This window comes from Rhinopithecus bieti, unplaced genomic scaffold (assembly GCF_001698545.2).
Source record: "Rhinopithecus bieti isolate Rb0 unplaced genomic scaffold, ASM169854v2 scaffold_6481, whole genome shotgun sequence".
Lineage (NCBI taxonomy): Eukaryota > Metazoa > Chordata > Mammalia > Primates > Cercopithecidae > Rhinopithecus > Rhinopithecus bieti.
Genome location: NW_016805314.1, coordinates 3,864,521 through 3,876,949, shown reverse-complemented (window position 1 = coordinate 3,876,949; position 12,429 = coordinate 3,864,521). Strand labels below are relative to the sequence as shown.

General features: G+C 45.9%; 1 protein-coding gene across 2 annotated transcripts in view; it reads left to right on the top strand.

Annotated features, from left to right (window-relative positions):
* NCAPD3 (non-SMC condensin II complex subunit D3) overlaps positions 1-12,429 on the top strand; it is a 67,432-nt gene that overhangs the window by 46,320 nt on the left and 8,683 nt on the right. For both annotated transcript variants that reach the window (XM_017872168.1, XM_017872167.1), the window contains 6 exons: positions 211-449; positions 1,310-1,389; positions 7,170-7,307; positions 7,622-7,755; positions 8,034-8,233; positions 11,773-11,883. In XM_017872168.1, the coding sequence (XP_017727657.1) occupies positions 211-449; positions 1,310-1,389; positions 7,170-7,307; positions 7,622-7,755; positions 8,034-8,233; positions 11,773-11,883 (902 nt within the window). The remainder of the gene's footprint in view (positions 1-210; positions 450-1,309; positions 1,390-7,169; positions 7,308-7,621; positions 7,756-8,033; positions 8,234-11,772; positions 11,884-12,429) is intronic.

Sequence of the window (12,429 nt, the reverse complement as noted above, 5' to 3'; positions counted from 1 at the left end):
CCTGGGGGAGTTTATTTCTCCTTAAGGTATTTTTATTCGAATATTCAAGATGGGTCTGTCTGCCTTTAGTTTTTTGTTGTTTGTGATTGTGGGCATGATGTTTTAACTTTGATTAAATAGAAGCCATTAGCAAGATGTATCTGGAGAAAATTCAGGAATGGAATTAGGATTTAGAATACAGTTGAGACATCTTCCTGTCTTCTGTGCCAGGTAAGCTGTGCTTACAGCATGAGGATCTGGCAAAGAAGAGCATCCCAGCCCTGGTGCGAGAGCTCGAGGTGTGTGAGGACGTGGCTGTCCGCAACAACGTCATCATTGTGATGTGCGATCTTTGCATTCGCTACACCATCATGGTGGACAAGTATATTCCCAACATCTCCATGTGTCTGAAGGATTCTGACCCATTCATCCGGAAGCAGACACTCATCTTGCTTACTAATCTCTTGCAGGTGCGTAGGAGGGTTCAACCTGTCCTTTCCCCTCCACCGTTGCTTCTGGTTTAAGGGAGTATTTGAGTAACATAGGAAATGTACTTGCTTTGTAGTAGAATCCAAAAATAGTTGTGTCATCTCTGGTCTGGAGTATTACTCTTCTGATGTTCAGCACAACCTCTTATAAACAGTGTTACTTGTGAATGTTCGTTTTGGGACTTTGTTCAGACATCCTGTCAAGCAGTGTGAAGTTTCATTTTGAAAATAAGTACCATGTAGAGAAAAGCAGATTCAGTGGACAGGTAGTTCTAGTTTGAATTCTGTTATTCTTTTTTAATTTGGACAAGTCCACATTTCTGAGCTCTAACTTCTTCCTTCATAAAATGGGGATCATGGTGTTTGCGCTGGGCTCTGCGAGTCTAGTGGGATGTTTCCGTGTGCAGAAGAACGTAGTGAACTATAGAGCTCTTCAGAGCATTAGATATTTTTATACACTTTGAGGGTCTGTGTTTGGCCTATAATGGGGAGAACATAATACTTGATTTTTGAAGGGAAGGCCTTTCACTTAGGTTGTATGTCTGCCCTGGTGTGTTCTGTATGCTCATCTTTTCATATATTACGAACTGTATTTATATTATATAGAGGGTGGCACCATCCCTCTAGTGCCATGTGCTTTGAGTCATTTTTCTCCTGAAGTAGAAGGGTGATGTTCTGTGCATGCACTTCTCCGCACTACATTCTGACGGTTTGGAAGTGTGTGCCTGTGCACTGAGCCAGTGTGCTGGGGACAGACCGTGTGGTGGGGGGAGTGTGGCTGGGAACAATGAGGCTTGCCCATGATGACACACTCTGAAACGTGCCGGCTTTTCTCTGTACAGGAGGAATTTGTGAAATGGAAGGGCTCCCTGTTCTTTCGATTTGTCAGCACTCTGATAGATTCACACCCAGACATTGCCAGGTAAATCTTTTCCTCACGTTAGGCAACTGAACAGTTTACCTCATTTCTGATGTATGCTGGACTTCTTTTTTTTTTTTTCCAGATTGGTTTAGGGTTAAGTAGGATTTAGTGAGCTTTCGGTGGGTGCCAGAAAAATTAGCAGGTTTTTAAGATACTAAGCAATGTAACAAACCTTTATTTTGCACACAAGTTTAAAAGAAAATGGTTAGATTCATCATTGGATCATCTCAGCAGTGACTGCACTTGCTGACAGTTTGCTGTTCCTGAAGGAGCATGAAGAATATCATATGCTTGTTGTATTACACTGTATAGAGGAGCAGTCACTAGAAATTCACTGTTAATTTCTAGGCAAAAAGAAAGTTAATTTTGATAAAGAGCTGAGACTTTTAAGTGCAGAAATTTTAAGGAAGAAACTAGGAATTAAGATGAAATTGCACAATGTGGAATCAAGTGTACAGATGACAAGACTCCTTGGAAATGGGCAGTTCTTCAGACTTGTATGGCGTGGGGGAGTGACTTTGGCAATTAATTTCTATCATTGCATCATTTTTTTAAAGATTTATTTTCAAGGGGCTGATAAATGGCCTGATAGAATTTGCTACCTTAGAGTTTGTTGTAACTAAATCTTTTTAAAGCAAGTCTGCAGTTGGAAAGTAGAATGTTGAATGCCATGGCAAAAGCCCCGCAGCGGGGAAGAGGTCTTTATAGAGCTCATTCACTATCAACGGCTGGTACCAGTGGGTCCCTCTGGATCTCCATATAGCTACCAGTAATTTAGTCTGAGTTCCGTGGAAGTTTCTGCTCAGTTTTCTTTAGGTGTAATTTTCCAAGGAGGGGGAACATTTCACATAACAAACCAGTCAAACTAACATTCTGCTTACTGCTGTCTGGAGCCAGAAGCAAGAGGTGAGGGCTGTCGCCTTGTTTTAGATAGCTTCGCACCTCTCACCTCCACAGCGCGTCCGCCGCACTGGCTCTGAGGGCGCCCGACACAGTGCGCGGCCCAGGAGAAGGCGTCATCAGACAGGCTGGGAATGCTTTCAGGTGATGCACCTGGGAGGTACAATCAGCTGCTTCACCTGCATTTCCTCACTTTCCCCACTGTCGTTAGCTCCTGTACGTGTATGTGAAAAAGAGCATTAATCAATGAGTAAACTATATGCAGGATTTTACATATGGGTGTTCAGATCATCAATCAAAGGAAAAGCATAGATATACTTTATAGTGTAGTAAGATTACCAGGGCCTCTTCTAGCATTTTAATACTTCCCCCTTCACCTTTCCCTTGTATGTCTGCATTCTGGGTTTGTTGAAACCATGGTTCAAATTAGATTTTCATGATTTTCAGCTTTGAAAAGCTGATGACTACATTTGCTAACTATAATTTAAGTTAGTCTGTTCTCTGAAATTTTTCCTTTTATTTTTATTTGACGTGTAATAATTATACATATTTATGGGATAGAGAGTGGTATTTTGATACATGTATAGAACACGTAATGATCAAATTGGGGTAATTAGCATAATCATCACCTCAAACATTTATCATTTCTTTGTGTTGGAAACTTTCAAAATCCTCTGTCCTAGCTCTTTGAAAATAGACAGTAAATTATTGTTAACTATATTCACCCTACAGTGCTGTTGAGCATTTTAACATACTCCTCCTGTAATTTTATATTTGTTAACCGGCCTTTCTGTACCCTTCCCAGCTTCTAATAACCACAGTTCTACTCTCTGCTTCTATGACCCTACCTTTTTTAAACTCTTGCATATGAGTGAGAATATGTGGTATATATATATATCTTTCTGTGCCTGACTTTTGATTTTTAGGCCAAAGGCTATGCCCAGGCTGGAGTGCAATGGAACAATCATGGCTCACTACAGCCTCGGTCTCCCAAGTTCACGTGACCCTCCCACCTCATCCTCCCAAATAGTTAGCTAATTTTTTATTTTTTGTAGAGTTAGGTTCTCACTGTGTTGCTCCTGAGCTCAAACAATCTTCTCGCCTCAGCCTCCCAGAGTGCTGGGATTAGGCATGAGCCACCACCCCGGCCTGTATGACATTTTTAATTGCTCATATAAACCCCAAATTTGGAGGCTACAAAATTCTATGATCTGTTTTCCTGTCTGCCCAATAGCTGGTGGCCTTGTAATCACAGGGCGACAGTCAAGTAATAAGCAGATTATTTCAGTTTAACTGGGCACTGCCACAGGAGTACAGAGAGGCAGGGCCAGAAGCTCCAGGCAGGACAGTGACTCAGATAATAGGCCATTGAGATAGAAAAGGGGGCAACAACAAGGATGGCCTGGTTTGGGAGAAAAGGAAGCAAGCACTCGACTGTCTGGAGGGCTTAGTGAAGCCATGGAACAATCGGAATGGGGTGAGGGAGTCAGGAGCCAGATCACTGGAAGGATCAGCAGGGCAGTCATGAGTGGACTCTTTGATCTCCAGTGTGGCAACAGGGTCCAGGGCGTGGCTGCAGTGGTGACCCAGGGTCCAGATGGGATGCTCACTGGAAGCAGTGAAGTTAGGAAAGCAGAAAGTTGGGGCATTCAGTAGCTCATCTGCATGGGGAGTTCTACGGGGATTTGGAATGGAGAGGAAGACTGGGAACCAGGTAGCAGAGAGCACAAATGGCAGGTGGCGGGAGCACTACAGGGAGGTGGAGGTGGAGGCCGTCTGCAGGTGCCACAGCAGCCTGTGTGCGTCTTAACCAGCAGCCAGCCCACACTCCCCGCACTTCACTGGACCCACTTCTAACTATCTTCCAGTGTCAGAGCACTTTTGGCAGCGCACTATTTGGTCCACACACTATGTATAGGCTTCCTGAGGGGCATGAATTTGGTTGTTATTCCCCATCACTAGCACCTAAAAAGGAACTGAAACCAAGCAGACATGCGGTGAACATTGGGTGGGTGAACATTGAGTGGGTGAAGGCAGGAAGGCACTGGGCGTCTGGGAATTGTGCTCCTCATCCTCTGACTGAGGGATGAAGCAGCCTCCCTTTGGGAGGGCTGAGAGAGAACTGGTATGCCTGGAGGACAGCCGGCCCACGTTTATAAAGAGGAAGCACAGGGAGTGCCCTGAGAGTCGGCTGTGGAGGGTAGGGCCTGATTCACTGTGGAACCTGGAGTGTAGAGTACATGGAGGAAGGAAGCAGCAATGCAGGGATGACCAGGGTCTAGACAGACCATCATAGGCGCTTGGATTTGGGGTGGTGGCCAGGGAGAACTAGGGTGTAGGAAATACTGCTTCAAGCCTCAAGTAGAATTCTGGTACAAATGGGTCTGAGCCCCGGTCCTAACCTGAGATAGACATGTGTTGTAGGCCAGGTCAGGAACATGAGTTCAGCATGAACTCATGAGTCTGCCTTTATTGAGCAGACACCCTGCTTCAGAATGGCATTCAGCTCATGAAGAAATCTGAAGTCAGATTTTTATGTTTCCTACTAAAGCTGAAAACAGAAGTGGACACACGGCTCTTACCTTGTGGCCTTTTGGGCTGTTTGAATATCCTGGATTTTGATTCTTAGTAAGAGAGTAATAACTTCTTTTTACAAGGCTGTAATAAGGTAATCACTCAGATTTAGCTGGTCTTCCCTTTGTATTCCATATAATTCATGCAGCCCGTGCTGTGTGACATCCCTAGACCGCATCCCTGAGTTGTTGGTGTGGGTATGTGTGTTCTTAGTGTTTGTCCTGAGGGCTGGGGAGAGGATGGTGACCGAGCTCCCAGTTTACTAAGATTTGTTGAGAGTCTTGGAGGTTTCCTAATCCACATATCTGGAGAGTGCTCTCTCTTGTCACTCTAAAGGAATGTTCTAGGAAGCATTACTTGTAATGTTAATTTCTCCTAACTTTTCAGCAGACAAGCAGGAAACAAAATAGTCCCTCTTCTCCAGTTAGGAAGCTTGCAGGATCTGTGCATCTTAATCTAATCAAGGCTGAAACTTGCCATTTTAATGAAGTCCCAGTGAATACAGCAGCCAGGATGAGTTGTGGATATCACACATTGGCTGTGGCTTCCAGTTTCTCTTGCTGGAAAGCTCTGTGACTACATTATCAGCCCTGAGCGTGTAAATCCTGGCATGGTTTTATGTTGCTATGGAATTTATTTGTATAGATGGTTCAGCAAGTTTTTCACTAGGGCTTAAACTCCACAGTATCTTGCCTGTTGGTCACCTCCACCCACATGTATTTTTGACCTAACTGAGTCGATTGGCGTTGACATCAAGTCAGAACTCAGAGTGCACCCTCTTCTTGTGGAGGATTTGCTGATTCTATCTGGCTTTACATTTTCGTATATGTGACTTCATTTATGAGGAGGAAGTTTGCATAATGTAGAAACTGCCATGCCAGAGTGGATTAACTATAATGAAATACCACAGAAGATAAATTCTTGTTTGTTCAGTGGTTTTTTCATTCCTGTCACAGATGGTTTACCAAAGTAACCCATGTTTAGAAAGAACTTCATCTGATGCTATAACCTTTGCCTTTCAAACATGGGTCATTAAACAACACAATTTGTACAAAACATAACTGACTACTCTTAGATCAGACAGGTGCTTCTAGTTGTCCTTAATTGAATTTTGCCTCATGGAATTCTCATTATTAAATACAGTTTTATTTATTTTGTTTTCATATTTCTAGGTCAAGCTGCTCCCTTATTTCCTAGGTGAATAGTCAAGGTGTAATTATCTACAGTGGAATTTTTATCTAGGCTTACTTCCATCATGATTTCTCATCTACCTTCTCTGATTTTTAATTGATACGTGTGCTGTGAACACAAACTGATTTGAATTTTGGCATAAGGAGCACCACTGGGGAAAGGAGAGGTCAGTCTCCTGCACAGTCCCAGTGCCCTCCAAAGCCAGTGTCTGCTGTTCAGACAGTCTTTGGTGGTGCTCCTCTCCCAAGGAGAGCTGACTGGTGCTCCTGTGTGGGCGGAAATTGCATTTGAGCTCTGAGATTAAATTAAAACACTGGCGTTGACAGTGTGAATGGATCATGGTGAGCCCTGCACCATGTTAGTTTAACCCCTGAGCAAAAATCAGTGCTTTGGCCTTCTGTCACCTACTTTCGTGATGAACAGAAACTCTCCGGGGGCCTGTAGTCAAACAGTTTGCCTGTTTACATCTGGCATTGGAAATCTTCATTTTGGTGGGGTCCTGGTAGCATCTGTGTCCCATGTGCAGCATTGCACCGATGTGTTGAGGGCGTGGGTGGAAGGAGAGTGCCTAGGGCTTGCTGGTGATTTCAAAGCACATTGAGTCAGTTGCTTTGCAGAGGGAGCTTGTCTTCCTGATCCAAACTATGAAGCTCTTGTCATTAATCCTTATTCTTGAAAAAAGTTCCAGTTAGTAAAATTGTTTTTTGTTCGTAATTGTGGGCAACAAACTTGAAGTTGGGAGGTGAATGACCGTTGTCATTGCATCAGTCCTGTAAGACCACTGACCTCTAATTGCAGAAGCGGCTTTGGGGTTAAGTTGGTTGATTGTTTTCCTCGCTTGCACTGCAGCTAGATAACAACACCTTCTGCTAGTTTTGAAAGGAAACCTGGTGGGAAAAAATACAGTTGGGTTAAAAAGCAAGCTGTGGAGCAAGGACAGACCAAAGAGCGGAGTTTCTGTCTTCTTTGGATCCGAGGGAACTGTTTATTGGGATAGATTTTGAATCCCTGTGCTTACATACAGCTCTCTTCTGCTCAGCAGAGTTCTTGGTGTATTCAGAGACTGTTGGTGTGTAGCAAATGGGTCTCCCTCTTTGTTTCTCTCACCTTTGCAGCTTCGGGGAGTTTTGCCTGGCTCACCTGTTACTGAAGAGGAACCCTGTCATGTTCTTCCAGCACTTCATTGAGTGTATTTTTCACTTTAATAACTATGAGAAGCATGAGAAGTATAACAAGTTCCCCCAGTCAGAGAGGTCAGTGAAGCAGCTAAGGCTGTCTCCTTGTATCTGGGTAAGAGCTGGGGGAATCTGGGGAAGGTTTGGCTCTTTGCATATAGTGGTTGGACACAGACCCTGCTCCAGGTCTTTACTGTGGCCTGGCAGGATGGCGTAAGAAAATGCAGTCGTGAGAATTGCTTCCTAAGGGCAGTGCCTGCGATGAGCACTGGGATCTCTGTAGTGCACTTGAGTCTTTGGTATCCAGCTTTTAGGATGCAGTTAAAATGCAGTGTTAAATCCCTTACACCCGTGCCCACGTGACGCAGTAAAATTGTGCTATTCTGCCACAGAGAGAAGCGGCTGTTTTCATTGAAGGGAAAGTCAAACAAAGAGAGACGAATGAAAATCTACAAATTTCTTCTAGAACACTTCACAGATGAACAGCGATTCAACATCACTTCCAAAATCTGCCTTAGTATTTTGGGTAAGCCCAGTGTGTGTGGGAGAAAATGTGTGTGTTAGCAAATGAAATGCTCTGTTGGTGATGGCCCAGCAGGCCTCTAGTAAGGGAGACCCTGGCACTGCAGGAAGACCCCTGTCATCTTGTCCTTCTCTGGCATCAGCTGTGCCCCAGACAGAACACCTTGCAAGACCCCCGACAGCCTCAGACAGCCCCAGTTGTGTGAATTACACCTCCTCTCTGGGCCAGAGCATTTCACAGAAGCGCACATTTCTCTCTCTCTCTCTATCTCTCTCTCTCAGCGTGCTTTGCTGATGGCATCCTACCCCTGGACCTGGATGCCAGTGAGTTACTCTCAGACACATTCGAGGTCCTCAGCTCAAAGGAGATCAAGCTTTTGGCAATGAGATCTAAACCAGACAAGGACCTCCTTATGGAAGAAGATGACGTGGCCTTGGCAAATGTAGTCATGCAGGAAGCTCAGAAGAAGCTCATCTCACAAGTGAGTGTGCAGTTCTCCTAAGCTCATCTCACAAGTGAGGGCACCCCTTCCCCTAAGCTCATCTCACAAGTGTGCTCCTTCCCCGAAGCTCATCTCAACAAGTGAGGCACCCTTCCCCTAAGCTCATCTAACAAGTGTGCTCCTTCGCCCGAAGCTTATCTCCTACAAGTGATGCGCCCTTCCCTCCAAGCTCAATCTGACAAGTGAGTGTGTCCCTCCACTAAAGCTCATGTCACAAGTAGTGTGCACTCCGCCAAGCTATATGTCCCGAGTGTGCTGCTCCCCTTACAGCTCATGTCACAAGTGAGTGTGCAGCTCCCCTCAGCTCATCTCACAAGTGAGTGTGCAGCTCCCCTCAGCTTATCTCACAAGTGAGTGTGCAGCTCCCCTCAGCTCATCTCACAAGTGAGTGTGCAACTCCCCCTAAGCTCATCTCACAAGTGAGTGTGCAGCTCCCCCTCAGCTCATCTCATAAGTGAATGTACTGCTCCCCTAAGCTTATCTCACAAGTGAGTGTGCAGCTCCACCTCAGCTCATCTCACAAGTGAGTGCACCCCCCCCTAAACTCATCTCATTAGTGTGCAGCTCCCCCAAGTTTACCTCACGAGTGCGCCCCTCCCCCTAAGCTCATCACACAAGTGAGTGTGCCCCTCCCCTAAGCTCATCTCAGAAGTGAGCATGCCCCTCCCACTAAGCTCATCTCACAAGTGGGTGTGCAGCTTCCCCTAAGATCAGGTCACAAGTGAGCATGCCACTCCCCTAAGCTCATCTCATGAGTGTGCAGCTCTCCCTAAGCTTGTGTCGCAAGTGAGTATGCAGCTCCCTCAAGCTCATGTCACAAGTGAGTGTGCAGCTCCCCTAAGGTCATTTCATGAGTGTGAAGTTCCCCTAAGTTCATTTCACAAGTGAGTGTGCAGCTCCCTAAATTCATGTCACAAATGAGTGTACAGCTTCCCTAAGCTCATTTCACAAGTGACTGTCCCACTCTCCCCACCATCTGCTGGCTTCCCTGTTGTCCTGGAATCCTGGTGCTCTAGTGCTGACTTCTTTCTTACTAGTGGCTTTAACTCTTGCCAGGTGGTGACAGTTCTCAAATCTGTCTCCTGCTCCAGCATTTCTCATGAGCCTGAGCTCAGGTCCCCCTGCTGCCAGGACGTGCTCCAGGTGTCTCTGACTTACTCTGTCAAAACTCACTCGGTCATCTCTTCTTTCTGCTCTGCATCTCCTCTTTCTCCCACAGTGGATGGTGCTCCTGCAGACTGGAGTCTGGTGTGCCAGGCTGAGGCTTTTGTTGGCAGGAAGTGTAGAATTTGGATCTGAATGACTTTGGGGCAGAGCTTGGCTGCCGCAGGCCTCTGCAGGCCTGTGTTTTTGTCCTAGCCTGGATTGCCAATGTGTATTCCCACCTGGCCCCTGAAGGCCTTTGACCCCAAGGATAGAGACTCTGATAATGTCTCGCCACAAGATGCTGCCTGTTTTCTCTTACCAATCTATCTCTGTAGTGCTGACCTTATTTAAGCTTATCCTATTTCCATGGTTTCCTTACCACCCTTTCTGTTTCTGGTTTCTTTCTGTCACAGGCCACGTCCCAACTTGCTGCCAGAGCAGTCTTCTTTTTTTTGAGACAGAGTCTCCCTCTGACGCCCAGGCTGGAGTGCGGTGGCGCAGTCTCAGCTCACTGCAAGCTCTGCTTCCCGGGTTCACGCCATTCACCTGCCTCAGCCTCCCGAGTAGCTGGGACTGCAGGCCCCTGCCATTCTGCCTGGCTAATTTTATTTTATCTTTTTTTTTTTTTTTTTTTTGAGACAGAGTCTCGCTCTGTTGCCCAGGCTGGAGTGCAGTGGTGCGATCTCTGCTCACTGCAAGCTCTGCACCTGGATTCATGCCATTCTCCTGCCTCAGCTTCCCGAATAGCTGGGACTACAGGCGCCGCCACCCCACCCAGCTAATTTTTTTGTATTTTTAGTAGAGACGGGGTTTCACAGTGTTCGCCAGGATGGTCTCAATCTCCTGACCTCGTGATCCGCCCACCTCAGACTCCCAAAGTGCTGGGATTACAGGCGTGAGCCCCTGTGCCTGGTCCAGCAGTCTTTCTTAAGTACAAATTTGATCATTTTATTCTATCTGAAACAGACTAAAGGCAGGTTGACTGTGAGGGGTGGCAGGAAGCTTTTGGGTGATAGATGGTGAGTGGTCTGTGGTGCTGGTTATTCCATATAGACTTTTGTCAAAGCTCATGGAACTATTTAAAATAGGTAAATTTATTACATATGTTATACTTCACTAGTGAAATTTTTAAAAACTATGCTGGTGGCTTCCTATCATCTTCTGAATAAACCCTGATTCTTCTTTTTCAAGGTGAACAGAACTTCTGGTGTGCTTTCCACCTTTCCCATACCTCCCTCCGTCTTCACCTCCAACCTCGCCACTTCAAATTGCCATCTGCACCTCAGTTGCGAGCTGCACCCTGCTCCTGTGCTCTTGCCTCAGGGTCTCATGTCTACAGCGCCCTCACCCACCCATCCTCCCTTCTGCACACATCCTCAGGACCATCCATCAGATGGCCATGCACTCCTTAGGCATCCCATCTCCGTACCTAAATTCCCTAACACCTTGCCCCTTAACACCTCTTCCCTTGAGACAGGCACTATCCAGAAGCGGCTGGAGGGCAGGGGTGCTTGGCTCCATTTTGCATCCCCAGAGGGTTAGCTCTTTGCCTGAATGGAGAAGGTGCTTGATACCTGTCAAGTGACGCGTGGAAGCCACTTCTTAAGACTATTCCTGAACATAACATCTGCTCACATCTGGGTTTATTAAATTGCTTATTTCTCTACCTGCTGTCCTCCTGTTTCAGGAACTCTGATAAGACTTGATAGAAATGAATGGTTTACAAGGAAGAAGCATATACTAGTGACTTTAAATGAGAAGGAAAAGAGTACTTTCAGCTTCAGGAGGATAAATCTTGCATATGTGGGCTACTGTAGTGCTTTTTTTTTTTTAATTTAAAGAGATTCACTGCAGAATATTTGTGGTTAGTGACCATTCAAGGTAACGTGTGAAGACTTGGTCAAATCGGTTACTATACATATAAATTCATAGTATTTTGTAGATGTGTACAGACAGCGAGAGACAGTGTCCCTCTGGGTAGCCAGAGCCAGCTGACTTCTGTTCCAAGGGGAGGGTGTTGAATTGAGGACTGAATGTGGAGCCAGAGCCAAGGTCCCTCAGGGTCTTCTGTGGAGATTTGGGGCTTTTGTCAAAAGCTACTCAACATGTTTCTAAATTCTTTTTCCCCATTTAGAATAGGTGAGTAGTATTTGTCCCCACCCTATCTTACAAAGCCTTTGGAGTGTTTTGAGGTAATGCTTACAGAGTCTCCCAGAGAAAAGCAGAGGTCCTCTACATCCCCAGGATCATAATGAAAAGCAAAAATAAACTTACATAGTGTGCTAGGGTGGCTCTACTCAAAGAACTAGATCAAGGAGAGGTCTTTGTCTTTCAGAAGTTCATGCATCTAAAACATGTCTTTGTGTTACCAGGTTCAGAAGAGGAATTTCATAGAAAATATTATCCCAATTATCATCTCCCTGAAGACTGTGCTGGAGAAAAATAAGATCCCAGCTTTGCGGGAACTCATGCAGTATCTCCGGGTAAGGGTGGAGCCTGTGCTTTTGTGGTGGGTGTCCTCCTACCCGTTCATTACTTAGGATCTTCTGCCAGTTATGATGGTGTAGGCAACCAGTGAATGATTAGAACCCCAAATTCTGCAAACCCAGCATTACCTTGGTAACTGCTGTGGAGCTGGGGGTTGGCTGTGGGTTCCACCAAAGCCACTCCTTCCCTTGGATGTACAGCCAGGGCTGTGAAGAGCCGCCCCACTGTGCCAAGCAAGTCTTCCCTTGATGGAGTTCGAGTCCATCTGGAAAACTTTCCCAGCTGGGGTCAAGAACACAGTCATCTTTGTTCATGCTGCTGGGGGGTAAGGTGAAAGTGAGTCTTCGGGTTTGATTTCAGGGTGCTTACCTTTTGCACTGACTCAGATTTACAAGGTCAGGAAATAACTGCCCTGCAGGAGTTGCCTTGGGAGCTGCCGTCACCGGGCTGAATTCTTTGTCAAGCAAGGGGACCATGGGGAGCTCAGTCTGAACAAACCCAGGATGTGTTGACTTGCAGGGCAGACCTAAGTGGGGCCTCAG